This window comes from Macaca thibetana, chromosome 12 (genome assembly GCF_024542745.1).
Source record: "Macaca thibetana thibetana isolate TM-01 chromosome 12, ASM2454274v1, whole genome shotgun sequence".
NCBI lineage: Eukaryota > Metazoa > Chordata > Mammalia > Primates > Cercopithecidae > Macaca > Macaca thibetana.
Genome location: NC_065589.1, coordinates 32,134,545 through 32,162,320, shown reverse-complemented (window position 1 = coordinate 32,162,320; position 27,776 = coordinate 32,134,545). Strand labels below are relative to the sequence as shown.

Here is a 27,776-nt window from a genome sequence, read left to right as displayed (position 1 = left end):
TATTGAATTTAACTCTCTGGAAAGATTGTCTCTCTCACTTGTCTTGGTTGGCTTTTTGAGAGAAGAGGCCATGGTTTACTTACTTGAATCCCCAGCACTGCCCATAGTACCTTTCACATAGTACATGGTCAACAAATAGTGAATAGATAAAGGAATATACAAAGCCAGTAAATGGTAGTTAGAGTTGGTGGTAAAGAAATTGCACATTCTTATTTTCCCTTCAAATCCTTTAATCAGTGTTTCTTATGGTTCTATGATCTCCATTATTCATATAATAAAATTATCATTATTAATAACTATGTCTTATTAATAAAAAATAGGCACGATCTGTTGAGTACTTATTATCTGCTAGGTTTCTTCTAAATGCTTTACACTGATTAACTTATTCCATCTTTAGAGCAATTATATGAGATGGATATTATTAGGAACTCATTTACTGATGAAGAAACTGGGGTGTAGAGAGATTAAATACCTTCCTCAGTGTGAATGGCCACAGGATTTATATGTAGGAAGGCTTGGTCTAGTGTCTACCTTTCAGAAAACATCATCTCATACTGCCTTTCAACATACTACAAATAATGGTTATACTACTAACAGTTATACTATTAGTAACCATCATTATACTACCATGTAATCATATTCAAATAAGTTTACATTGTTTCACTCCTACCTTTTACATATGCAGAGTAAGGATTCGATAATTTTAAATCAGAAATGGTAAAATATGTGAATATGTGAATATGCTGGAAACAGACTCTTCTTGTATGAGTATCCTACCCCCTCCTGTGACCAAACTTTGTCACTGAGGGTCTTTAGAAAGGATGTTCCCATGCCTTTCCTGACACCTGTTCATCTGGGAAAATATTCATGCTGTGATATAGCACCAATCAGAAGGAGTATAAAGAACATTTCTAAGGAAGAGTTCCAGTGTGAGAGTTTTTAAAGGCTTTAAAAAAAAAGTTATTCAAAGAGTCAAATAGTCTGATCAGTAACATGTAAGACTCAGAGGAAACACACATTGATATTATCTGGTATTCAGGCTCCTGTCACATGAAAATGAGAGACAAGGGTTTGGGGTTCCTATAAATTAGTACTGAGTCGTGATGTCCATGTCGGGCAGGGATGTGCATTCAAAACATGTGTTGTTAAAGAAAATGAATTTTAAGTTAGATATGTAATTACTTATATGTATGGAATTTGATCATGGTGTTTGCAATATTCACTTCTGATTTTTAACTTTAAAATTGGTCCTATTCATATGACTTCCCTTTGTTTTACATATTTCCCTGTGAAATGATTTAGTTTGAAACATAGCATGATAGAGGGTGATGATAGATGATAGAATGTTAGAATTGAGAACTGCCTTGGTGGTTTAGTCTACCATTTCCTAAATTGGAAAACGGTGGTGTGGAGCAGTTCATCTGAAAAAATTCTGTGGTCAAGGAAGGTTGAAAAATGCTGCATAATATATTCCTCTCTCGTAAGTCCAAACACAAATCCATATATGCAAGTATTCATGAGGTCTTGTGTAAATTCTGTTATTCTTATGGATAGTTTTTAATGTATTTGTGTAGAGACCAGCAAAAATGAGCATATCTGTGTTTTTATCTATGTCAAATCAAGGGAGATGCTGCAATGGTGAAAGCTGGCTCTGTTGTTTCTTAATGCCAGTGCAATTAAATAATGTTACTATAGCTATGATAAAATGTGCATTTGTATCAGGAGATTACATATATTTTGTGAGTTTTGTTTGGCTACATGCCTTGGAAATGTTGATAACTTCATTCATTGTCTTGTAATTACAATTTTCTGTAGCTACAACTAGATGGTAATATTGCTTTATTTTACAGCAGAAGCCTAAGGTTAAGAATAGATCTAAACTTTTTCAAATTATTTGGTGAGAAAGAATACCTGCGGCATTCAATTCAGCAATAACTCCCCCAGATCATGAAAGGATGGGGGTATGTTTTTTCCTTCAGAATAGTCAGTGGGAGGAAAAAAAACACATATAGTTAATATATTTTTTCCTCAACTACAGTCTAAGGATTATAATTTCACATTCTATATAGACTTAATGGAGAGGTAGATATTTCAGTCAAAATAAACTGTTCTTTCAAATATTCAGTTTGCACTTTTCATCTGAAATTTTTCACAAATGATGAAATCATCCTAAATTCACAGTGTGCTAGCTAACAACTCTCAAAGCAGGAACCAGTGTGTGTGCCCAGCCTTCTAGGCTTTCTCTCTATTTCTATTATTTCTCCTTTTATGACTTTGGGGAGCTGCTTCTTGGGTTAATGCCTGTGAAAATAGATCTGCCTCCCAGCCGTGCTTTAGACATAGATAATGATTATGATATGCTCTGGGGTCTTTTCATGAAATCTACCATTTAAATGCAAACAATTGCACAGCAACCTAAAGGAACTGGTGGTCTATACCTGCCTAGCAATTCCTGTGACTCTCATACTGATTTTATCCATTAGGCCCCACTGAAGAAGCCTAATGTACAGTAATTCAGCTTTACCCCATTCGATCTTTAGTGCAAGTTGAGGATCAAGTGGTATTTAAAGTACAATGTATCTATTGCCGCATCTGTCTAGTGCTGAATCAGGCAATAATACTTAAAAATTTCATTGCTAGTTGTTAATGAGGCAAAACATGGGAAAGATGGTTAACTATGGATGCAACCAGTTTCTTAGAGATCATTGTTATTACTGTAATCAACAGTTTATATAAAACAGTAAAGTCTTTTTTTTCTCATAAAAAAGATACAGTCTGTGGCACTTGCTGTGCCTTTCTTACAAATTGTTTGTTAACTGCCAGTCACTCCCTAGTAGTTAACAGTCAATCTGTTACCAATCTAAGTGCAAAGCATTGTCAGATGTGTTTATGGTTTTGGTCTGTTGCCCATAGCTGGGACTTCCCTCTCATTCTCTGGTTTTTAAAATGGCAGGATGTCAAGGTGTACGGCAAAGGAAACCCCACAAAAGTGGTAGCTGTAGACTGTGGGATTAAAAACAACGTAATCCGCCTGCTAGTAAAGGTAAGTAATTTGTTCATCTCAAAGGTGAGGGTTTGCCATATTGACCATTAGTGTTCAGCCAATTTCCTCTGTCACAGAGGAACTTAGGCATTCTTTCAGAATGTCAGGGGTCTACACTCTTCTTGTTGCTTTTGATTTACAAAATAACAGATTTATCCCTGTTCAAATTAAAGATATAGACTCCTATGGTTTTTCTTAAAAAAAAAAAAAAAAACCTCAAGGGCCACTAAAATGTGGAAGAAAATGATGACTTTTCTTGTCATTAATTGACTGACAGTCTAAGATGCATCATGTTCACTTTCTTTGTGGTATAGAGATGACCAAAAAGCTAGAGCCTGTCTGATAGCATCTTCTTTGGGCCTACATTTATTATGCACCACATGTTTGTAGGAATCATGCCCTGACACAGTGTGAACTGTCACAGTGCTTTTATATCAACTGTTAGACAACCAGTTAAAATTAAATCTTAACAATTCTCAAGGAGAACTTAACCATCATAATAATGTTTCTTAAACAAAGTTTGGTTAGGATTTTTCCTTCTCCTCACTCCTCTCTCAGTCTGTCTCTATCTACACATCTCCCCTCCATACACACACATACACACACACACACACACATTTGCATAACACCAAATTAGCATGCATATTGGGAGATTCTTCATTGTACCTCCTTATTAGAGAATATCAGCAATATTCAAATCATGATTTCAAATTCTTTTCAATTTTATTAACAAACATTTGCATGGATAGCATGCATGGTAGCAGATGCTGTGGATGACCTTAGACAGGTCACTCTAAGGTCACTCTAAGACCTTAGACAGGTCACTCTAAGAGTGAAACGGTATCTCACTCTCAAGTTACCATTTTAATTCATGTTGCCCATCTTCCAATTTCTAATATCTATATCTCTTTGCCTGATGGCTGGAGCCTACTGGCAGGCAGTAAATGGCATAGAATTAATGATCTCTGGAGTAGCCCCCAACCAAAACTCAGAAAGAGCCAGTGTTTAACTACCGTGGCTCCTTTGTCCCATGGATAGACAGTCTCTAAGGTAACTATTCCACATGGGCTCTCAGAGTGCCCTAGTGGGCTTAAACTTCACTTATCCCTAGTGGTAACTGCTTGCTAATGCATACTTTATTGGGGTGTTTCATGATGTCACTTCCTCTCTGATTAGAAGGAAGTACCTTCCAAATAAGCTTTTATTCTCTCAAATCCTTGTTTCGGGAAATGCTTCATGGGAAACCCGCAAAGACACCTTCCTATGTGCTTTTATATTAAAACAAATTTCTAATTTTCCATTCGAATATAAATCTTACAGATAATGAGAAAACCCTAGGAAAGAAGGCTGGTTAAAATTTGATAAGACAAAAAGGCAAGACTGAAAAAGTTCTGATGTGGGCCAACTTAACATTTTCAGAAAATGGATTTGTACTTTTTTGCAATTGGTAGTGTGAAGGTAACCTACTCTCCTGTCAGTCCAATCATGGCATTTATAGGCACTGAAACTTCTCTTGAGTGCAGGACGGTGCATTATCTATTTTTTCAGGATCAAAACTTTTAATGGTGATTGTTTTCCTTTTTTTTTCTTTCTTTCTTTTTTTTTTTTTTTCGAGACAGGGTCTCACTTTGTTGTCCAGCCTAGAGTGCAATGGTGTGATCTTGGCTCGCTGGGAACCTGTGACTCCTGGGCTCAGGTGATCCTTCCATCTCAGTTTTCTGGGTAGCTGGGACTATACCTGGCTAATTTTTGTTTTATCTTTTTTGGTAGAGATAGGGTTTTGCCCTGTTTCCCAGGCTAGTCTCGACCTCCTGGGCTCAAGCAATTCCCCCATACCTTGAGCTTCCCTATGTGCTAGGATCACCAGCATGAGCCACCAAGCCCGGCCCCAAATAAATTTTTGCATTGTTTGAAATGTTTACAAATTTTTCCTTCCCTTTAAGGAATGGTTAGTCAAGAGAAAGTCTAACAAAATTATACTTTGGCAAAGAAACATGTTATTAAATTCGTCATTCTTGTGTCCCTTTTCCAGCGAGGAGCTGAAGTGCACTTAGTTCCTTGGAATCACGATTTCACCAAGATGGAGTATGATGGGATTTTGATCGCAGGAGGACCGGGGAACCCAGCTCTTGCAGAACCACTAATTCAGAATGTCAGAAAGGTGCAGTGAACCTGGAATTAACATGTATCTGTGTGGGAGGTGGGGACTTCCGCTCTGTACCCTGAAAGGGCTCTGATACATTTTATTTATTTAGGCATTTTTCAATGCTGGTATTTGTGACTTCTGAGGCAGTGTCAGTAGAGATATTCTATAGGGGAACCAATGAGGAGAGAATATCAGAGAAAATAGGGCTTTTCTTCAGGCAAAGTAACTTTGCGATCATGTCCTTGAGTTAAAAGAACTGGAGTCCAATGGCCAAATGTATTTTGCCCTACAGTTGTGAACTGACAACTCATGGTTCCTCATCATGACCTTGGGACCCATAAGACCTGCAGGTCTCTAAAGAAATATTAAATCAGATTTAGTTTAGTCTGAATGTAAAGTACATCTTATTGAATTCTAATGCTACAAGTTTGTCAATCATGTCCTTTTATATATTCTCCTTTAATTCAGTTACTATTCTCTTTACCTTCTTAAGAAAAAAGGATACCTTGTTTTTATTCATTCAGAAGCAACATTTTTTGGAACTGTACTAATTGATTAATAAAAATTCTCCCTGATTTAGATTTTGGAGAGTGATCGCAAGGAGCCATTGTTTGGAATCAGTACAGGAAACTTAATAACAGGATTGGCTACTGGTGCCAAAACCTACAAGATGTCCATGGCCAACAGGTGAGGTAGTTTCACTTTTGCTTACAGTAAACCAGTTCTGACATACTAAGTACAAAGAACTCAGAAGACTTACCTGCCATTTCTTTAGAGTAAATAAATAGCCATACCTTACATGGTTGACAGTTGACTACCTGATACCACTTTTATTGCATTTTTGGAAAGCAGGCTTCTCTAATGATAACCTTGCTATAATTTAAAGTTATTTTCCTTCCCTGGGCATAAATTGAGGTTATAATACTCAATCAAATGATACTTCAAGGGAAATTGTTCTGATTTTAAGCCTAATTTCAGAACATTGTAACATTTTCAGAAGGTAAGTGTGACTTTAGAACCGAGAAATCTTTAGATCCTCTCGGTTTCTCATTTTTTTTTGCCTCAAACAATATTAATTTATTAAACATCAGGCTTTCCCCCATGGTCCACCCTCTACAAAAAGTACAATTCAGGTCTAAGCAGTCCTCTATTTGTTATCTCCCAATAACTCTCTGGCTTTAAAATTATTGTAGTTCTCTTAAAATAAGTCACTCGTATTTCTTAGTTTCTGTTAAGCTGGTGAGCAACCCTTTTTGTTATGAGCGCAATGTCCCCTTTTCTAAAACTGATTATAGAATTTAATAGACTTGTGTATTTAACACTCAACAAAGCTTCCTGAATTGACTTTTGTTGGGAAAATTATTGGGATTAACAATCTGTGACTTTTCTCACAGACTGATTTTCACTAAGCAATTGAAATTTTAAATTTTAATAGGGTTTACTTTTTCACTACTTTATAAGGAATACGTTTATATTATCCTCTTCACTTTTCCTTTTCCCTATTGTTTTTCTCCTTTTCTTTCCAGAGGGCAGAATCAGCCTGTTCTGAATATCACAAACAGACAGGCTTTCATTACTGCTCAGAATCATGGCTATGCCTTGGACAACGCCCTCCCTGCTGGCTGGAAACCACTTTTTGTGAATGTCAACGATCAAACAAATGAGGTAAATGATGTCAATAAACCTGTTCAGTTGGTGATGAGAAATGCAGGGTTTTTAAAAATAATTGATACATAAGCATAGTATATATTTATGAGATACATGTGATATTTTGATACATGCATATCATATGTAATCAAATCAGACTAGGATGACCATCACCTCAAACATTTTTTTAATTTAGTTGTACTGAGGACATTTCAAATCTTCTCTTCTAGCTGTTTTGAAATGTGCAATAAATTATTCACTCAGAATATTCACCTAGAATTTTTAAGTACACTGTGATGCAAATACCTTTCTACTGTTTGTTGGTGATTTGGTTGAGTGTTGAAAAACAGTTATAGGTTTTCTCCCATAGCCCTCTGTGTTTTAAAAAGTCATTTCTCTCTCTTATTCTCTCATCAGTTGACTTGTTAAGATTCACTATTTGAGTCATTAATCAACAACTATCTTATACGTTCAATGTTAGTGGGCTGTTGATCCAAATCTGTTTGAGCCCAGTCTAGGTGGGTCTCTGGGACTTACTTGGGACTGGTATAGTCTTTAAGAAGACCCTTGGAAAAGTAATTTAGGACCTGGGGATAAGATGAGGACTTGGGTTTATTCTGAATAGAACCCAGAAGGGTCCCAAAGGCTATAGACCAAATTTGTTATTTATTTATTTTAAAGGAAAATACATTCAGTTGAGTCTTTATTGACCCATTTTCCATACTTATCAAAATGGTCAGATATGTAAGTCCTTAGATATCAGGCCGTGTTACTTAATAGTACTGTTAGTTACAAAAATTTTATTAAGTATCTAACTCAGTTTTTAAATTTGAGCTTTATTGTCCCCTGAATAATACATAGCCACACTTGACGTTCACTATTACAGAAGGAATTTCTTCCCATTTCTTATTTCTTTAGGGGATTATGCATGAGAGCAAACCCTTCTTCGCTGTGCAGTTCCACCCAGAGGTCACCCCGGGGCCAACAGACACTGAGGTATGTTAGAAAGATGAGGCCTATTATGTATGTAAAAAAAAAAAATGTGGAAATTCAAAAAAACCAAAATAATCACCCCAGATGATCTTGAGCAGAACATTCTCAAGAAGAGTGCTTTGGTAACACACATTTTGTATTAAAATCTCCCCATGAATGTCACAGAGGAAATTTTTATCTTTTTTAAAATTTAAAGTGGGAAAGCCCTTAAGAAACCCGAAGCGATGCTATTTTTATTTAAACCCATTATCATTCTAATATATTTAGTTCTGAAATTTACAATTGTTGTACTATGCAAATGAATTCCCTATTGCTCTCTCTCGGTCTCATGACTGAAATGAAATTTTAATCCCCCATCTGTGACTTCACAAAAATCCCTATGGCAACTGGTTGTGTAGCCACTAAGGGAGAATAAACAGCAGCAGGAGAAGGAGAGGAAGGGGTGTACGGGGGAGAGAGGGCATGCATGCACATACATAGATAATTCAGACAGCTTCAGAAAAGAACCACAAAGAATGCTTAGAGGAGTTTTGTATTTAATCTAAATATTTTCACTTTTTTTGTGTGAGCTCTTGGTTCATTTTTCAAGCACATCTTTCCAAATAAATTCTTCGGGTGACATCTAGAAAAATCTGAAGTCTGTTATGACTTCCCCACACCCAGGGACCTCCAGCAGCAAATCTTCATTGTCAGAACTCTCAGAAATGACTTCTAGGTAAAATGGGGAAGAGAATAAGAGCTTTCTTTCTGCAAGCTCTGCTCTACTCTCTCATGTCTGAATTGCCTTTTTAGATATCTGTATTTTGTTCTTGTTTTAATATTATTAGGAAATACTGATTCTTAATAGCCAAAATCAGTATTATATTACCAACCCATGATGAAACTCATAAATCAAATTTAGTTATGTGTATCATCTAACACATGCTAAGTAGTTTTTTAATTTAAAATTTAAATTAGCATATATTAGTACTTTGGATTAGGAACATTGCAATTAAGATATGTAATAATATCTGCTATCACATAATTCTTCTTTTTTGTCTTTCCAATAATTGCAAAATGAATATTCTTTGCTGTAATTTGTCATATCTAGTGAAACAACAGAAGTAAATCCTTTGGCAAAGTTTAAGAATAATCTTCAGAAATTGTTTTTTAGAGCTGATAGAAATTTAAATTTAAATTAGTATTTCTAATTTTCTATATCTTAAGTGATATAGCTTCAATCGTTATATCCACCTAGAATTTGATTTAGAAGAAGCAAATGATATACAAGTTGCTGTAAACTTGGCATTCTCAGAAGGCATCTGATATGTTTATTGCTTGTTGGAAACTTCTTTTTTATAACACTAGAGGTGAAGAGAAGTGTTTATTTGATTAAATTCTTATACTAGTAAGATATGTAGTTATTGACAAAAAAGCAAAAAAATACATATGCTATACTAAAAATTATTTGTTGCTTATCTGAAGTTCAAATTTAACTGGGCATCTTGTGTTTCATCTGGTGAACTTAAGAATTTTGAAGCTTCTAACTAGTTATATTTTCTTCTAGTACCTGTTTGATTCCTTTTTCTCACTGATGAAGACAGGAAAAGGTACCACCATTACATCAGTCTTACCGAAGCCAGCACTAGTTGCATCTCGAGTTGAGGTCAGTATGTGGGCTTGTCTTTGGTTTATGAATTTGGATTGTCCCTATCATGTGATGATTTTTAAAAACTGAATGATATAAGGTATACTAGTGTTTAATAAAATATGACTGATAAGACTGTAATAGTCTGTCATTTTGTAACTAATTATTTGGTTCCTTCTTGATAATGTTTTGTGGAACTTTCATGGTTTAAGTTAAAATAATGTCTTTTCTAAAGTTTACTTCTTCCAGAGTAGTTGTAATAACATAACAAAGAATAGAGTTTAGTTTAGAATTTATTTCCCATTATCCACAAAGCCATAGCTCTATGTAAACATGAGATACATTTCAGACTACAGAAGCATTACAGATGATAGAGTTCTTTTTGTTTCAACCAGAATACCTGTTATTCAAGGATTAATATAACACTTGAATCCTTAAGTTGAATATGTATATTAGTGTGATAAGGTTTTTACCCATTTCCTTTGTAAACTGTACACTTACATCATTATTTAAAATTTAGAAGGATGTATGTGTATTTGAAAAAATACCACACATAGATGTATTTATATATATGTACATATTTTTGGATATTTATATATGTTTAATAAAATGTAAACCTCTTCCAAAAATTTTTTACTTAAGTGAAAAACCTTAATAAACTTTGGAAATCACATTGAAATTAGAGATGTTTTAAATTATTAGTCTTTTTCTCTATCTATTACATATTTTTCATAACATTAGACCTTAAATGACCACATAAACTCAGACAATGTGGTTTGTCTTCTCCACTCTTGAAAATGCCTTATTTTCCCCATTTTAGCAGTAATAACAATGTCGTTTTCTTATTGCTTATAGGTTTCCAAAGTCCTTATCCTAGGATCAGGAGGTCTGTCCATTGGTCAGGCTGGAGAATTTGATTACTCAGGATCTCAAGCTGTAAAAGCCATGAAGGTGAGAGAATATGATCTTCGTTAGAATTAATATGCTTCCTTTAATGAGTCTAATTAGTATTTTATAATTTAGATTTATGACACTACCTCTCTTCAAAGTTGCTGTAATTATTTTCCTTAACTGTGCCTTTATAAATCTTGTATTAAAGAAGCTTGATCACGAGCAAGAATTTCAACTTTCTCAAATGTGCACATCTGTAAATTGAGGTTAGATTAATCTCCAAAATTATTTAGGTTACTGCCTACTTATAGTGAAAACATATATAAAGCCACATTTATTGATGCTGTTTATTTCTTTTGAGGCAGTGAGCGTTTCAAATATACTTGTCTTTTATGTGAAAGAGAAATTTTGGATATCTTTGTTGCTTTAAAATCCTTCAAGTGCTCTACAGGATGCTGTGGGCATCTCTGTGGTTGAAATGGGAAACTCTGGTTGGAAGAGCAAGGGCAACAGTACATTTTGTTCAGGTTTTAGAAATTATTATCTGTCACTAGGGGACACAGTTCTCCCATCAGTGCCTGGGAAATGGGATGATATGGCAACACGTTCAAGTAGAAAAGAGGATTTGATATACAGGTGTGGAAGGACATCCTCCCTGTTTCTTTAAATCCTCTGGAGATCTCCCAACACTTACTGTAGTAAAATAAAACTTTAGAAAAATTCTATTGTATATTTAAGGTATTTCTCTTGAGGAGTTCAGTTGGTAACCCTCATCGTGCTAATCAGGCCATTCAGAGGCAATGTGAGCTCTTGGTGACATTGCCTCAGGCTTTGCAGTGTAAAGCCATTCACCAGAGACCAGGCTAGTAGAGGGCAGCATAGAATGGCAGCAGAAGACTGGGACAGCAAACATGGGACAAACAGTTGGCCAAAGGTTTTCTTTTTGTTAATATTCTATAGTCAAAGATTTTCACCTGATGGGTGTCTGTTGAAGGGGTAGAACAGTCTCAATGACTTTACTCTTTTTCTCATTTGTTTTCTTTTTTTTTTTAATACTCTCCTCCATTCACGTACATGCACACTCACATATTTTTTGGAATACGTTTTCAAAATGATGTTTCACTTCTTTGTATTATGCTTTAATTTCTCATTAGATAATTGGAGACTGTCCAGTGGTTTAGATTAGTTAGAACACAATCTAAGTGTATTCAGAGTTTAGAATACATTTAACTAGTATACAGTTTTTATTCTATTTGGGAGTTTTACAAATAATTAGAATTTTTATAGTTTGTATTTTAATGTGTTTTACATCAACTGGGTAAAGTTATACATTTTTAACTAAAGAACAGGAATTATTAGATTATATTGTGATCACTTAGAAAGTTAATAACTAGAGATGAATTTTTAAACTAAAAATATTATAATTGGCGCATATATTGTAACAAGAATTAGAAAAATAAAACAAAATGATTTAAAATTAAGATGGCTTGAAATAAGTTTTAAAATAAATGAACACTCATGTGTATGTATAGGATCTTTTCCTGTATAATTTGACTTATAAAAAAATCACCATATTCATTGTATAGCACATTCAGAAAAATACTTAAATATACTAACATTTGTCACTTTTCTTTAGTAGTGAGGCTTTCTATAACTTCTGTTGCTGACGTGCTGTCAGTTGGGACTCAATTATTAAAATTCATCCCATATTATAAAAGCATTTGCTTATCTGTTTGTATCTTCCTGACATTTTATTAATAATATTACTCTTAAAATCTTGAGAGATGACTCATATTGAGGGAAGAACATAGGATTTGAATAATAACACTTGAATTAGAGCCCTAATATTGCCACTTATTAGCTGTATGACCTTTAGCAAGCCATTTAACCTTACTGAATCTCAGTTTCTTCATCCAAAAGGTTGAAATCTCTTTCATAGTCTTGGTATAAAAATCAAATACATTACTAAAAGTACATTACAAGCATTAAGTTACTATTTGAATTTAAAGCAGCATAAAATATATTTAATGTTTTATTCAGATCCTCCCCAAAGATATGTAGGGTTTTCAATAATAATTTCTATACCTTTATCTGAATATGTTGTTGACATTTTAGGAGAACTTAAAATTGACCTGCTAATGTATGAAATAATTAGAACCATCTGGCTGTATTGTATAATAATTATTTTGCTAAGTGTCACCCTCATACTGGTTTATAATGCAATTATCCTTAGTAGGCTACAAAAAGAAGTATTTTGAAGGTTTCTCCTGATGTAAGAAATAAGATCGAGCTATGAATACCTTCATATAGATATATGCATACATACACACACACAGACACACACGCAGACACGCACACATGCATGCATGCACATACATAGTTTTATTTCTTTTGCCATATGGTTTTTAAAATATAATATGTACAAACAGTTGTATAATGTTCTTTGTTAAAGCACTACAGCAAGCATGAAAATCTGGAAAATAAATGGAAACCAGCAGAAGGCTCTCAGTGCTTCCAGCAAGAAGGGAGCACATTATTCTGCATTTTAAATGTACATTCAATGTTCTTCTTAGACAAATAAATAGAAGGGGGAGCAGCTTTATTTAACTTTTATTTTAGGTTTGGGGGTAACATGTGAAGGTGAAATAAGATCCTTTTTGAATAAGCAAATATTGAGGGAATTCATTACCACCAGGCTTGCCTTACAAAAGATCTTGAAAGGAACACAAAGTATAGAAAGGAAAGACCGCTACCAGCTGATACAAAAATGCACTTAGACACACAGACCAGTGTTACTATAAAGCAACCACACAAACAAACCAACATAATAACCAGCTAATAGCACAATGGCAGGATCAAATCCACATATCAATACTAACCTTGAATATAAACTGGCTAAATGCCCCCACTTAAAAGGAATGGAGTGGCAAGCTGGATATAGAAGCAAAACCCAATGGTATGCTGTCTTCAAGATACCCATCTCACATGTAGTGCACCCCTATGCTCAAAATAAAGGGATAGAGGAAAATCTACCAAGCAAATGGAAAACAGAAAAAAAAAAAAAAAAAAAAAAAAAAAAAAAAAAAAAAAAACAAGGGATACAATCCTAATTTCAGAAAAAACAGATTTCAAATGAACAAAGATTTAAAAAAAGACAAAGAAGGGCATTACATAATGGTAATGGGTTCAATTCAAGAAGATCTAACTATCCGAAATATATTTGCACCCAACACAGGAGTACCCAGTTTCATAAAGCAAGTTCTTAGAGACCTGCAAAGAGACTTAGACTCCCACACATTAATAGTGGGAGACATCAACACTCCACTGTATTAGACAGAACATTGAGGCAGAAATTTAACAAAGATATTCAGGACCTAAATTTGACATTGGACCAAATGGATCTGATAGACCTTTGTAAGAACTCTGCACCCCAAAACAGAATATACATTCTTCTCATCACCACATGACACATACTCTAAATTGCAAGCAGCTTTCATATTGCCTCTAGTTCTATTTTACATTTACTAATTTAAAATTTTTGGAATATGTTATTCTTTTAAGGTTGATTGAACTACAGAGTTCAGTAATATTTGTGGATCTCTAGACAAATTGTATAGAAATGGTCTCCAGCTTTGCCAACAGTGGCAAAGATCACCTCGTGGTGATCTTCATGAGGCAGTCAATTCTTTTGTATAGTTTCATTTTCAAGAATGTCTTCATTTCTTTCAGCAAATGGTTGTCTTCCTTTAACTTCTATTTACATGTCGTATTATGGATCTCTACAGCCCACAGATAACCTAAAAGCTTAGTTACCCGATGTTTCTTTATTTAAGTGTGGCCATTCTCTTCTTTAGAACATATATTCATGTACTGGATTCTTTTGCTTCTTTCAGGAAGAAAATGTCAAAACTGTTCTGATGAACCCAAACATTGCATCAGTCCAGACCAATGAGGTGGGCTTAAAGCAAGCCGATACTGTCTACTTTCTTCCCATCACCCCTCAGTTTGTCACAGAGGTCATCAAGGCAGAACGGCCAGATGGGTTAATTCTGGGCATGGGTGGCCAAACAGCTTAGAACGGCGATCATTAAAAAGTCAGGAAACAACAGGTGCTGGAGAGGATGTGGAGAAATAGGAACACTTTTACACTGTTGGTGGGACTGTAAACTAGTTCAACCATTGTGGAAGACAGTGTGGTGATTCCTCAAGGATCTAGAACTAGAAAACCATTTGACCCAGATGTACCCCATCAATGACAGACTGGATTAGCAAAGAAAATGTGGCACATTAAGAAAATGTGGCACATACACACCATGGAATATTATGCAGCCATAAAAAAGGATGAGTCCACGTCCTTTGTAAGGACATGTATGCAGCTGGAAACCATCATTCTCAGCAAACTATCATGAGAACAGGAAACCAAACACTGCATGTTCTCACTCATAGGTGGGAATTGATCAATGAGAATACTTGGACATGGGAAGGGGAACATCACACACTGGGGCCTGTTGTGGGGTGGGGGGACGGGGGAAGGATAGCATTATGAGATATACCTAATGTGAATGGACATGAGTAACGAACCTGCAGGTTGTGTACATGCACCCTAGAACATAAAGTATAATAATGTAAAAAATTAATAAGGATAAAAACGATTTTCAGAAGATGGTAATATAAGTAATAGTAGCATCAGTAACATATTTTGTCAGACTATCTTCAGAATTTTTATTTCAGTTTTTTTCCCTAAGTGCAATTCTATTGTAGACAGTGGTAACTTCTTGGATTTTAAGATAAAAAAAAAGAAATAGTTGTATAGTTGTATTCAGTTGTCTGCTTAAAAAGGCATAAAATTTCGAGATTTTAAAAACTAAACCTATTTGGTTCTTGTTTAGGAGTGGAACTATTCAAGAGAGGTGTGCTCAAGGAATACGGTGTGAAAGTCCTGGGAACTTCAGTTGAGTCTATTATGGCCACGGAGGACAGGCAGCTGTTTTCAGATAAACTAAATGAGATCAATGAAAAGATTGCTCCAAGTTTTGCAGTGGAATCGGTAAGGATTCTTTGCTTTGGAGAAACGAGGGCATTATTTGTCTTGGGTTGTAGGGAGAATGATTTTTCATGCCTAATAATAATAGTTAAGATGATTATAGTTGTATGCATTTTCTTCTAGAAAAGTGTTAATAGTTTAGAAATATTGTATATTAATTACAGCACTCAATGCTGAAATGATAGGTATTAACATTTTACTTTATGAAAAGAAAAACCTAAGTCCAGAGATGAAGTGGTTTATCAAGGCTTGAAGTGCCAATGAATCTCCGATCTCCTGAACCGAAACTCAGAACCATATCAACTTGCAATACCAAAGCAAGTTTTACCTTGTTTCTGGGATCAGTCACACATTTTGCATGTGTGAATGCCCTGCAAATGGGAAATTGGCTTTAAATTTTTTTTGAAATAAAATAAACATTTTAGAATAAAATGGATCCAGTCAGTAAAATGACTGGAAAACCTGTAGTTTCGATATTTAAGAAAGATAGATTTACTTTTCTATTATTTATTTCCATTGCCTCTTATGCCTATCAATAAGCTATTACCAATTATCAGGAAAAAGAATCAACTCACTTTATATCTGTTTTTGCCCCGACTTTATTTTTGACTTCAGGCTTATAGTTGGTGAAATGAGGGTGCTAAGGGCAGTGTTAAATGCAACTTCTCCATGGTAGAATCAGGCACGCCCTTAGGAATAAAGCAGGTACTGCTGGGACAACTAAAAATGGGCTCTGTATGTTTCAGAAAACAATGCTACCAAGTATCTTTTGTGTTACAAACTTGTCAATCAAATAATCCCAGGATAACTCTGCTGCACAATTTGGGAAGCTCTTGCCATACATTTATTCTTTCATTGCCAGATTTAATTATGTCCGTGCTTCCCCAGGATAAGAAACAGGCATATGGGAAAGGTGTAATTACATTCCCATTGGTAGTGTAATAATATTCCATGACAGAAAAATATAGCCACCATATGTTGTATTCTGTAAGTTAAAAAAAGAATTCCAAGCTTCTGGGACTATTCTCAGACTGAGCCTGAAAATGAAAAATCTCTTTATACACAGTGTTCCTAATGGTTTATTGCGGTAACATCAAGTTAGCTTCAGCAGCAGAGAACCTGGTTTCATTAAGACAGAGACTTTTAAGCTACATGTAAAAATCCAACCATTCAATATGGCTCCCATTCTCAAATGAATGATGATTATTTCTGCTTTGACCATGGTTCTGTTTCAATAGGACAGGACAAAATTTACCACAAAAGTATATTTCTTAAAAGCTCTCTCTCTATATATATGTATATGTATATGTGTGTATATATATGTGTGTGTGTGTGTGTGTGTGTATATATATATCTCCTCTCTTCTAGAATTTTACTTAACATTTGAATAACAGCATTTGCTTTTCATAATGTGAGGGAATAATAGAACATTTCCATATTCACTCTCCCCAGATAAGTTGGTTTACCTGATTGCCAGACTCCCTTGGTGTGGTCTATTCTGCCAGTGTGCTCAGCTTTTAAAATGTTGAGTCCTTGTTCTTGTTGACAGATTGAGGACGCACTGAAGGCAGCAGACACCATTGGCTACCCAGTGATGATCCGTTCCGCCTATGCGCTGGGTGGGTTAGGCTCAGGCATCTGTCCTAACAGAGAGACTTTGATGGACCTCAGCACAAAGGTGTGTATTTTTGTAGACAATATTCTTACCAACCAAAAAAACTGACTTGATATATCTTTTCAACTAGAGAGAGTTATGTAGATGAGAAATTACATTTTCTTTACTTATTAAATCATGATCATGTTCTCCAAAAGTGTCTTCCAAAAGATGATACTTTTTTTTTTTTTTTTGAGACGGAGTCTCGCTCTGTCTCCCAGGGCGGAGTGCAGTGGCGCGATCTCGGCTCACTGCAAGCTCCGCCTCCCGGGTTCATGCCATTCTCCTCCCTCAGCCTCCCAAGTAGCTGGCACTACAGGCGCCCGCCACCACGCCTGGCTATTTTTTTGTATTGTTAGTAGAGATAGTAGAGATGGGGTTTCACCGTTTTAGCCAGGATGGTCTTGATCTTCTGACCTCGTGATCTGCCTGCCTCGACCTCCCAACGTGCTGGGATTACAGGCATGAGCCACCGCACCCAGCCAAGATGACACTTTTGAGAGAGTAGTGCAGTGCAACTGTTCATGCCAGGATGCAATGATAAACCGCATGGTTCCAGGTAAACCAGTGGTCACTTTACCTCAAATTCCACCTTTATAGTACAATCTATCGACTTCAGTAAGATGAACTTAATTCAACTCCTTCTTCCTTTGTTTCACAATCTACTCCCAAATATTTAAAATGCTAAAATATGTTTTAGTGGTTAAGGAAAAATAGGACATAATGTCTCATTTTTAATTTTTTTTTTGAAATAATGTGGCTGGCATGGATGACATCCAGAAAGTGAAACAAAGCCCATTGAGTAGTTTGACTTTACTCAAAATTAAGGTGTCTAAAATATACATGGTATAAACCTCTCAGTACAGTAAATGACTGAACTCCACCAACTGCCATATATTCATAAAAACATGAGAGATTTGAGGGTTTATAATTTATTTTCTTTTTCTTTCTTTCTTTTTTTTTTTTTTTTTTTGAGACGGAGTCTCGCTCTGTCGCCCAGGCTGGAGTGCAGTGGCCGGATCTCGCCTCACTGCAAGCTCCGCCTCCCGAGTTTACGCCATTCTCCTGCCTCAGCCTCCCGAGTAGCTGGGACTACAGGCGCCCGCCACCTCGCCCGGCTAGTTTTTTGTATTTTTTAGTAGAGACGGGGTTTCACCATGTTAGCCAGGATAGTCTCGATCTCCTGACCTTGTGATCCGCCCGTCTCGGCCTCCCAAAGTGCTGGGATTACAGGCTTGAGCCACCGCGCCCAGCTATAATTTATTTTCTATCACAATCACTTTAACATATTAGGAACTACTTCTTTTTTTGCATATTAGAGGAAAACCCTTGAGAAAAGTAAGATATGCTACAAAAACTAGAGACTAACACAGAAAAATATGCTCCAGGAAAACAGAGACTTTCATCTATACTCTATTTCCACAAAACAGAACAGTGCGTGGAAATACCAGGAGCTCAATAATGCCTTTGAAGAATGAGTACATGTGCAGCCAAGAAACCTGTGTAACTTACATGGCAGTCATAGAAGTGAATTTGACAGAATTACTGTGAGGGCTATTTTGGGGATTATTTAGGAAATAGCTCAAGGACAGCTTATTGCTTTATCTTTACTTACTTTTTGAACTGAAGTGAAATGAGACCCTTGAATTGTTGACATAGAATTTTGAAAACAGGTAAGTACAATTCAGCATATTTAAATAACTACAATGGCAGACTTACATATAAATAACTTGGGTTTCATTTTTCTAAAGTTGTGAAAATTACAAAAAGGGAAACATACCTAACATAAATGTTTCTTGTTTCCATCCTGGACATATGAATCATGTATTTAAAGCAAAACATGCTTTTGAGGATGAAAAGCTTATTTCCTCTAGCATGTTAGATGCTCCAAATATTTTCAATATTAACAACTTCATAACTGCCAGTAGTGGCAATGCATACTTTTTCTCTATTATTATTTTTTACTCTATAAAAAAACCAATCTGAATACTGAACTTTTCATGTAAGAAAGTTTATAATGAAGAGAATTTTGGAATGAGATAGTTTTCAAGTATTTACGTTGTGCTCAAATAATCAATAATCCTTTAAATGGTTTTTCTTGTTGAAAAAAACCCCTCACTCTTACCTTGAGAATAATTAGTTGTATCATTATGTCCTAAACAATCCCCTTATTCTCTTGAGGTTATAGTTAGCACCGTTAAAAGCTGCATTAACTTACCCAGGTCCCTAAGTTAACTTTTTGTATAAAATCAAAGACTTTAAAACATAAAAATAAAAACAAGCTGAGAAAACAGGTGAAGATAATTTCAATTTTCCCTGTATCTAAATACCCGTTTCACTTCTTTATAATGCAAAATACTTTTCCAAATTTATACCCTTTGTTTCCTAGATTTCTTCTTTTAGCAGGCAACCGGAATGACAAATTAATCATTATTAAATTGTTAACATTGGCTACTGATTTTTCTAACCACTTTGACAACCTCATCGTGGGCAGCTGTGGGGACAAATGTGTCACATTTTCAGTTGCACGTGCTGGAGCCTGTAGTGATGATTGAAGTTAAAAAAATCATATTAAGGCACATTACAGAAAAACTTACATTGTTATTATTTTAATGCCTATTAATAATTTCAAAAAATTCAAACAACTTTCCCTTTCACTGCCATTCCACATCAAATATATTATAAGACAATGAGACATTTCTCTCTTGGATTATCAGCCACTGCATGTCCTAAGGTCAGAGATTACCACTTTCCTATTTTGGGTTCAGTATTCTACCCATTGTGGGTGTGCCATAAATATGAAACGATAATTATGCTAATTCATGTATGCTAATTCATATCTGTCTAATCAGGCATACATGATATATGACTCAGAGTATTTAAGCATTTAGGCAGTGATTAACCATAATAATAGTCCCATATGATTCTTCTAATTCTCAAGTTTTACATGCCATCTTGGCTAACTGTTTACAACCATCATCATCTCCTTTCTCCTCCTCATCAACAGCAACTAACTTTTATTGTGTGTGTCACTGCACAAAGCACCCTCAGCTATTTTAGAGAGAGCCAGAGTCTTTAGACTTATTTTTCCATATTTATTCACACTTATCACATTTTCTGGTTTCACAGAAGCCTAGCTGCTGAAATAATTTCATTTCCCTCTGCCTGATTGCTCAATTATTTTCTCTTTTTCCTAAATTAGTTTGATTTAATGTCATATCAGCACTTTGAATGGCAAGCCTCAATAATGTAAATCAAGCATATTCACTGCAGGATGCTATTCCTAGTACCTCACTGATTTTCTGACACATTGTGCCTTCTGTGCAGGAGAGAATGGAGATGGGGTTTGAGAGTTCAGTGCTGACCAGGATTTATGCCAGGATATTTTGCCAAATATCCTTGTTGAAGCCAGAGATTTTTCTTACTCTTTGATATCTTTTGTCACCAATTTCTAGGCCTTTGCTATGACCAACCAAATTCTGGTGGAGAAGTCAGTGACAGGTTGGAAAGAAATAGAATATGAAGTGGTTCGAGATGCTGATGACAACTGTGTCACTGTCTGTAACATGGAAAATGTTGACGCCATGGGTGTTCACACAGGTAGGCAAAGCATATTCAAGAACTATAGCAATGCTTTCAGCTCATTTTAGCAATGTCTTTGATGGCCATGGCAGTCTTTATAAAGTTGTTGTCTTTAAATTACTATTTCTAGTAGACAGACTAGTGATAACATTTTGGACAAGTATAGTATTTTACAGTATTGAAAATATTCTCACATTTAATTTGATCTTTACACAAACCCTGTGAAGTAAGGAACCCTGATTTAACTGAGGAAAAGCCAAAGCAATATGGTAGAAATAAGATCCATAAAACCTGATGTTGAAAAATAAGAAGGGAAGTTGAGAAGGTTTAAAGCAGACTGAGATGTTAGTCACCCAGTAAATGAGAAAATAGGCACAATAATAGAAATAAGTTTTTCAGGGAAGTACGTTAGTTAGATAAGAGGGCAAAGATGATAACTTAGGATTCAAAAGTGCTAAATTTGAGGTGTGAGCAGAACTGTCAAAAAAGGGAGTTGAGAATGTGGAGATGGAATTTAAGAAATAAAATAGAAATAAAGAAATTGATACAAAGACATTGGAAACTGTTGGCATAAAGGGGATAATTGAAGTCATAGGCATAGACAAAGTATTCAAGGGCATAGGTATAGAAAGAGGAGAGAATAGGGTTGAACTTTGAACTCTGGGAAACATTTAGATTTGTAGGGCAGGGGAAAGAGGAAGTATTACTGTTGAAGATAGAAGGGGAGAATAAAGAGTTAAGAGGAAAATCAGGGTAGAACTGTAACAACTAAGCCAATGCAAGAACTATTTTATCAAAGAGCTTTGTTTTTGGCAGTTTCAAATGCTATGCAAGACCAAGGCTGATTAACTAATTTGGCTCTTTTGGATGTCCAAGAGAACAATTTCATTGCAAAGTCAGTTCTGGGAGCTCTGTTGAAAGGAATTATATGGTATCGAGTGGTAAGCAGAATTGGCAAACTTTCAAGAAGCTCATTTATGTAAAGAATGAGAGAGAAGCTTTGTATGGTCCTCTGACAACGTTGGGAGAAGACTTCTGGAGGCAATGATGATCTGACCGTGTTTGAAGGCAGAAGGGATGGAGACTAAGATTGCAGATATAAGGGGCTATGATGAGAGAAGTGAGGATGGAAAGGGATGAGATACAGAAAGCCAAGTGATGAGCCAGTCTGAGTGATAATATCCTATGAAAGGAAGAACTTGAGAAATAATTTGAGACGAACAGCAGGGAAGTTGAAGTCATTCTAGTAAGTAGATGATTGAAGCCTTGATAGCTACTTATTAGATAGATGAACTTGGGAAAAGTTAGAGAGGTTTCTAAAAGTACTGTATCAGAATAACACGGGGAAACAGGAATTGGGGGAATACTTGATTTCACATATATATCCCAACAAACCCTCAGACTGTTCTGTGTCTTACATCATGCAAGTAGAGGTTAAGTCGCTGAAGTTGGTTATTTCAATATGCCACCAAGTAATGAGTGCTTCTTGGATATACAGGTGACTCAGTTGTTGTGGCTCCTGCCCAGACACTCTCCAATGCTGAGTTTCAGATGTTGAGACGTACTTCAATCAATGTTGTTCGCCACTTGGGCATTGTGGGTGAATGCAACATTCAGTTTGCCCTTCATCCTACCTCAATGGAATACTGCATCATTGAAGTGAATGCCAGACTGTCCCGAAGCTCTGCTCTGGCCTCAAAAGCCACTGGGTAAGACCAGAATAATTGACCGTGAGTTTGCAGATTCTTTGCAGACAGAAATGAAAAATTGACAGATAGTGGAAGACTGTGCTGCATTTACAAACTATGTTCCCCTTTTCTGTATGTTAGCTCCAAATCATTTATAGGACCCTGAGGCTGAGGACATGATTATTAATGAGCTTGTTGCCAGATTGAAGTAAATGATACTGCTAGCTGGCTTTGTTTGCTAGCTAATCATAAATGAATCAAAATCTAGGTGGCCAAAGCAAGCTGTGAAAAATCTGCTTCTTAATTGCACTTTGCAGATGTTGTTAAAAGTGCAGATTAATCCTTAATTTTAGTTTTCAACTGTTTTCTTCAGGTATATAGCCCTATAGCAAATAGTTGACAGAAAATATAGTTCACTTGACTCAAGCATGCAATACACATTACTTTTATTTTATCAAAACTCCACAAGACTGAACAGTGTGGAATTTTTTCACAAGTAAATGTTACAACCAAACAAATCTGCTGTCTATGTAACAGCCACTAGCAGGCATGATTGGAGGGAAAGTTAATCAAAACCTTTTGTTTCTAATAATATATTTAGCATCTTACACTTAAATTATGGCATTTAAATGAACAAAATATTTACTTCTTTAGATTTTTTTACGTAGTTCCACAGCACTGCATGGAGTGGCGAAAGGCATGTTGCCCTCTGTGTAGCAGTCACAATTCTGCATTCTCATTTGGTTCTTCTAGTGACCACGTGATTTGGGGCACATCACTCATTGTCTTTATCACTTTCCTCATTTGTTAGATGGAAGTTGTACTAAAGAACTCATTTTTAATTCTATAGTTCTATGAATTTTTTTTCAAACAAAATAACCCAAACTGACATTCTGGATAAAGACAGCCAAGTTCTCAAAGTGTTAGTTTTGTAAGGAGTCCAAAGTTCAAAGGCTACGATTGAGGTAAATGATATAGCTAGCTGGCTTTGTTTGCTGGCTAATCACAAACGGATCAAAATCTAGGTGGACAAAGCAGGCTGTGAAAAATCTGCTTCTTAATTACACTTTGCAGATGTTGTTAAAAGTGCAGATTAATCCTTAATTTTAGTCTTCAACTGTTTTCTGATTGAGGTAAATGATACTGCTATCATTTATAATTTGGAGACAGAGCAAGGACCCAAACTTGAAATGCCTGCTCCCTTGTACTAGCTAACTCACTGTCTTCTTAGGTACAGATATGTATATATTTTCTCAAAAAATATTTTGCAGATTCTCATCTTAGTGGAGGTTAAACACAAATGGAGGTTAAACTTTATTTATCAACAAAGTTATTGATTTTAGGTTGAAGAGGTGAAGGTTGAGATTTGTAGCAATGCATGTAGAGTAAATTCTCCTGTGACCTGTGCTTCTATACTTTGTATCATGACTCCTATTTTTCCGCAAGTGGCTACTAAATATTGATGCAGAACAGAGAGTCAAGTGTCTTATACCCTGAAGTAGAATAATACCAGAAATTTTAAGAAAGACCAATTTATGTTTTGGTCTGTTTTCAATAATTGCTCAAAGAAAAAAAAATTGTCTTCTTTTCATAGCTACCCATTGGCATTCATTGCTGCAAAGATTGCCCTAGGAATCCCACTTCCAGAAATTAAGAACGTTGTATCTGGGAAGACATCGGCCTGCTTTGAACCTAGCCTGGATTACATGGTCACCAAGATTCCCCGCTGGGATCTTGACCGTTTTCATGGAACATCTAGCCGAATTGGTAGCTCTATGAAAAGTGTAGGAGAGGTGAGTCCTTGGTTTATTAATCTATTTTCTTCTTGTTCTCAGTTATTTTGTCAAATTTGTGACACCATTGACAGTATTAAAGTTGCCTGGATACTGTCAACACATGGACAGTGTTAAAGGTACAATTGACAGTGTTAAAGTTGCCTGAATATTAGCATACTAATATGCCAACAGTCTTTATTTGACTGTTAACGTATTACATATGTTACATGGCCATTTTGCTGGATTTGAAGGCCTTCCTGTTCAAAAGGTGAGGCCATATGTCTGGGTATATAATATAGATACGTATATGAAAACACATTCATATATATATAACTGAGTTGTAATATATTTTATAAACAAATCCAGAAAGTAATATAGAATATAATATATTTAAAAAGACCACTGAACTGAATTTAAGAATTCAACTTTAGTCCATTCATGCAAACTGTGGCTTTAACTTCCTGAGACCTCATTTCCCATATCTATAAAAGAATAGGCTGGACTAGATCATCTCTCAGGGTCCTTCTAGCTCTAAAATTCTAAATTGATATGAGCATAGTGGATTAGTAAGCCCCATTTAATTATACTAAAAAGTTCTAAGCTTTTAACATCTTTAGAAGATTTTTTAGAATGTGCTGTGTTATACTATTTGAAATTGAAGTTAGCCTTTGATTATTGCATCTTCAAAGATGCAGTATTCTTCTGTGTGGGAGGAAAGAAAGGAATTCATATCTTTGCGAGATTCACTCCCTTGCCTCCTTCCACCAAGTCCTAATCATTTTATGCATCCAGAAGGTTTGGGATAGTGGAGAAAACGTGAACCTCGGAACCAGCTGGACTTGGATATTACTCTTGGCATTGCCACTTATTAGCTACAGACTCTCAGGCAAGACACTGAGTTGCAGGATCCATACCTACAAAATAGAAATAATAATACCTACCTTGCAGGATTCTTATAATACCCCCCTTAATAAATGTAATCCATCATTATTGTTATTATTAAATTAGTATTCATAAATGTTGCATAGGGGTAGTGGTTTTAAGTGCAGAAGTATGAACAAATCTCAGTCTTTCTCTATCATTTGTCTATCTACCATTTATCTTAGTTTATCTGTATCTCATCTCTGTTTCTGTTGTGGCCAGTGTGAGAGCTTTTAGTCTATGTATCTAAGCTGGTTAGAGTACAGAGTAAAAGGCTTATGACATATTGTTCCATATTGTTCTTTATTTGTCCCATAACACAGATGATAGGCTAAACCCAGGCCAGCCATTTCAGAAATGCATGTCACTAATCACAGAAAATATAGATTAAATCTGTCACCAATACAGGGAAAAAGAAAAAGAAATGTTTTACTGGTCAATCATATTCACACATGAAAGGCAGAATTATTACATTTTGTCTTCCTTAATTTGTAAGATACTAATGAAAGATTTTAAAATAATTTTGTTGTCAAACAAAAAATAAAAGGTCAGGTGGAGTTTTGTTGTCTAACACCTTACATTTAGTTCAAAAAGTGAGCAAACATTTCCTGAATTCTTACTACATGCAAGACACTGAGGATAAAGAAAGAATAGATGATAGGTAATTGAGATACATTGTCTGCAATTGGTAAATTCAGAATATCTAAACTAACACAAATATATGAGGAATTATTAATCTCTGGTAAATATTAAAAGATAGTATTTGTATATAGGTGCTATGAGAATATAGTAGAATAGGGTTGAGGAAGCCCATTACAGTCATTCCACTGAAAAATGTGAAATAGTCACTCAAGGAAGGTGCATTTTAATAGTTTAGGGCAAATGTGGTGGGAGGATGACTTGAGCCCAGGGGGTCCAGCCTGTAGTGAGCTCTATGGTGCCACTACACTCCAGCCTGGGTAACAGAGTGAGAACCTGTTTCAAAAAGCAAAAATATATATAGAGAGTATTGAAAAGCACAATTTTTGAGCAAACATTTATAGTTATATATTCCTTTATTATATAAGTATCTTTTTTTAATGGATCCCATGTATCATTATATAGAGTTGCTTAAGAATAATAAAAATATATGGAGAGTTACTTATAGAACTAATTTCAGCCAAATTTTAAATATGTAATACCTCAAATTTTCTTAAATATACCCAAAATATTTCCTTAATTTTACAGAACCATAAAATGTCTGATTTCCAGCAGTCTTTTCCATGCCCAAGCTAAACAATCTATAAACATATTGTCTAACTCTTCAAGATACCACTATGACTTGCAAATTGCATATCTGAATTGTGTTAACAGGTTGTTTATTCCTGCTCTTGTGAATTTTCCCTATTTCTAATTAAATTTGGAACAGTGTGAAAAGGTTATCTGTTTGGCTTTAGTGATCACTGAATATGTATCTTGTCACATAATTGACATGAAGATTTCCTAAACTGACATTAGTGGTAATGTGAGTCTATTTGAGGAATCACAAAAGTTTACCGAAGATAGCATTATGACTGCTATTATTTTAAATTGGAGACCAAAAATGCATAGCAATCTATTATTCTATGAAAAGATTCAAAGATAATATTTATCCAGTGAAAATAACTGGGTAGGTTGCAAGATCAATTTAAGTTTAATTCTGACATGCAACTTGTCCAAACTAAATCACCACATAATTTTTCTAATTGATTAGTGTAAGATGAGCTGTAAAGATTGCGGAAAGACACATTGAATTTGTCATAGGAAGTTTAGTCTCCTCCTATGTTCAAAATCATAATCATCAGTATTTGTTATGACTCTCAAGGTTCTATTAATATTAATGCTTAGCTATAAGGAAAGCCAACCTGTCTTGAATACTGACTGATACTCATTTACAAATAGTTCTGTTTTTGTGTTAATATATTTCTGGTTTCTCTTTATTTGCCTTCCATTCTAAAGAACATTTGCATAAAGCAAGATCTTACTAAGAAAAGGTCTCTATCTTCAACTTTGAATTTCTTATTTTAATACTATGGTCCAGAGCAGATACAGGTGATTTCCTCATCAATCTCAGCAAATACAGCTGAACTCCCTGAGTGGTAAAAGACTGACCTAATGAAGATGCATTATACCAAAACCGTGGAGAAAGTGAACGAGGAAGAAAAAAAGGATCACCTTTTTTTGAGAGGCGTTGTGATATATTTTTTGTTCTTGTCTTCTGAAACATATTTTACATCCAGTTCAGTTACAAATTAAATAAGCTCTTTCTTTCAGTATGAGATCTTAAATATGTGTTACAGGTCATGGCTATTGGTCGTACCTTTGAGGAGAGTTTCCAGAAAGCTTTACGGATGTGCCACCCATCTATAGAAGGTTTCACTCCCCGTCTCCCAATGAACAAAGAATGGCCGTCTAACTTAGATGTTAGAAAAGAGTTGTCTGAACCAAGCAGCACCCGTATCTATGCCATTGCCAAGGTAAGATGTTACAAGGGGCCCAGAGCTACTAGTTGTTTTTCCAGAATGTAGTCAGTCTGGACATGAAAATAAAACTGAATCACAAAGTGGTTTTAAATCAGGGATTTTTGGAAAATTTTTAATTCTTTTATATTATTAAACTGGAAATGTCTATAGATTTCATTAGAGTCTTCTACAATTAATTATAAATTATCATTTTTTATTTGACTTTAAGCCTGGATTTAAGGGCACGTTGCAGTTTTAAAGGATGATTAAATAGATAAAATGTCC

General features: G+C 35.3%; 1 protein-coding gene across 1 annotated transcript in view; it reads left to right on the top strand.

Moving 5' to 3' along the window:
* The window catches only part of CPS1 (carbamoyl-phosphate synthase 1), a 117,797-nt gene that overhangs the window by 28,337 nt on the left and 61,684 nt on the right, over positions 1-27,776 (top strand). Inside the window, 14 exon segments of the mRNA XM_050751434.1 lie at positions 2,954-3,043; positions 5,076-5,204; positions 5,770-5,876; positions 6,716-6,854; positions 7,755-7,832; positions 9,376-9,474; positions 10,312-10,407; positions 14,241-14,427; positions 15,237-15,394; positions 16,941-17,069; positions 20,501-20,645; positions 22,126-22,336; positions 23,910-24,108; positions 27,330-27,506. Coding sequence (XP_050607391.1) covers positions 2,954-3,043; positions 5,076-5,204; positions 5,770-5,876; positions 6,716-6,854; positions 7,755-7,832; positions 9,376-9,474; positions 10,312-10,407; positions 14,241-14,427; positions 15,237-15,394; positions 16,941-17,069; positions 20,501-20,645; positions 22,126-22,336; positions 23,910-24,108; positions 27,330-27,506 — 1,944 coding nt within the window.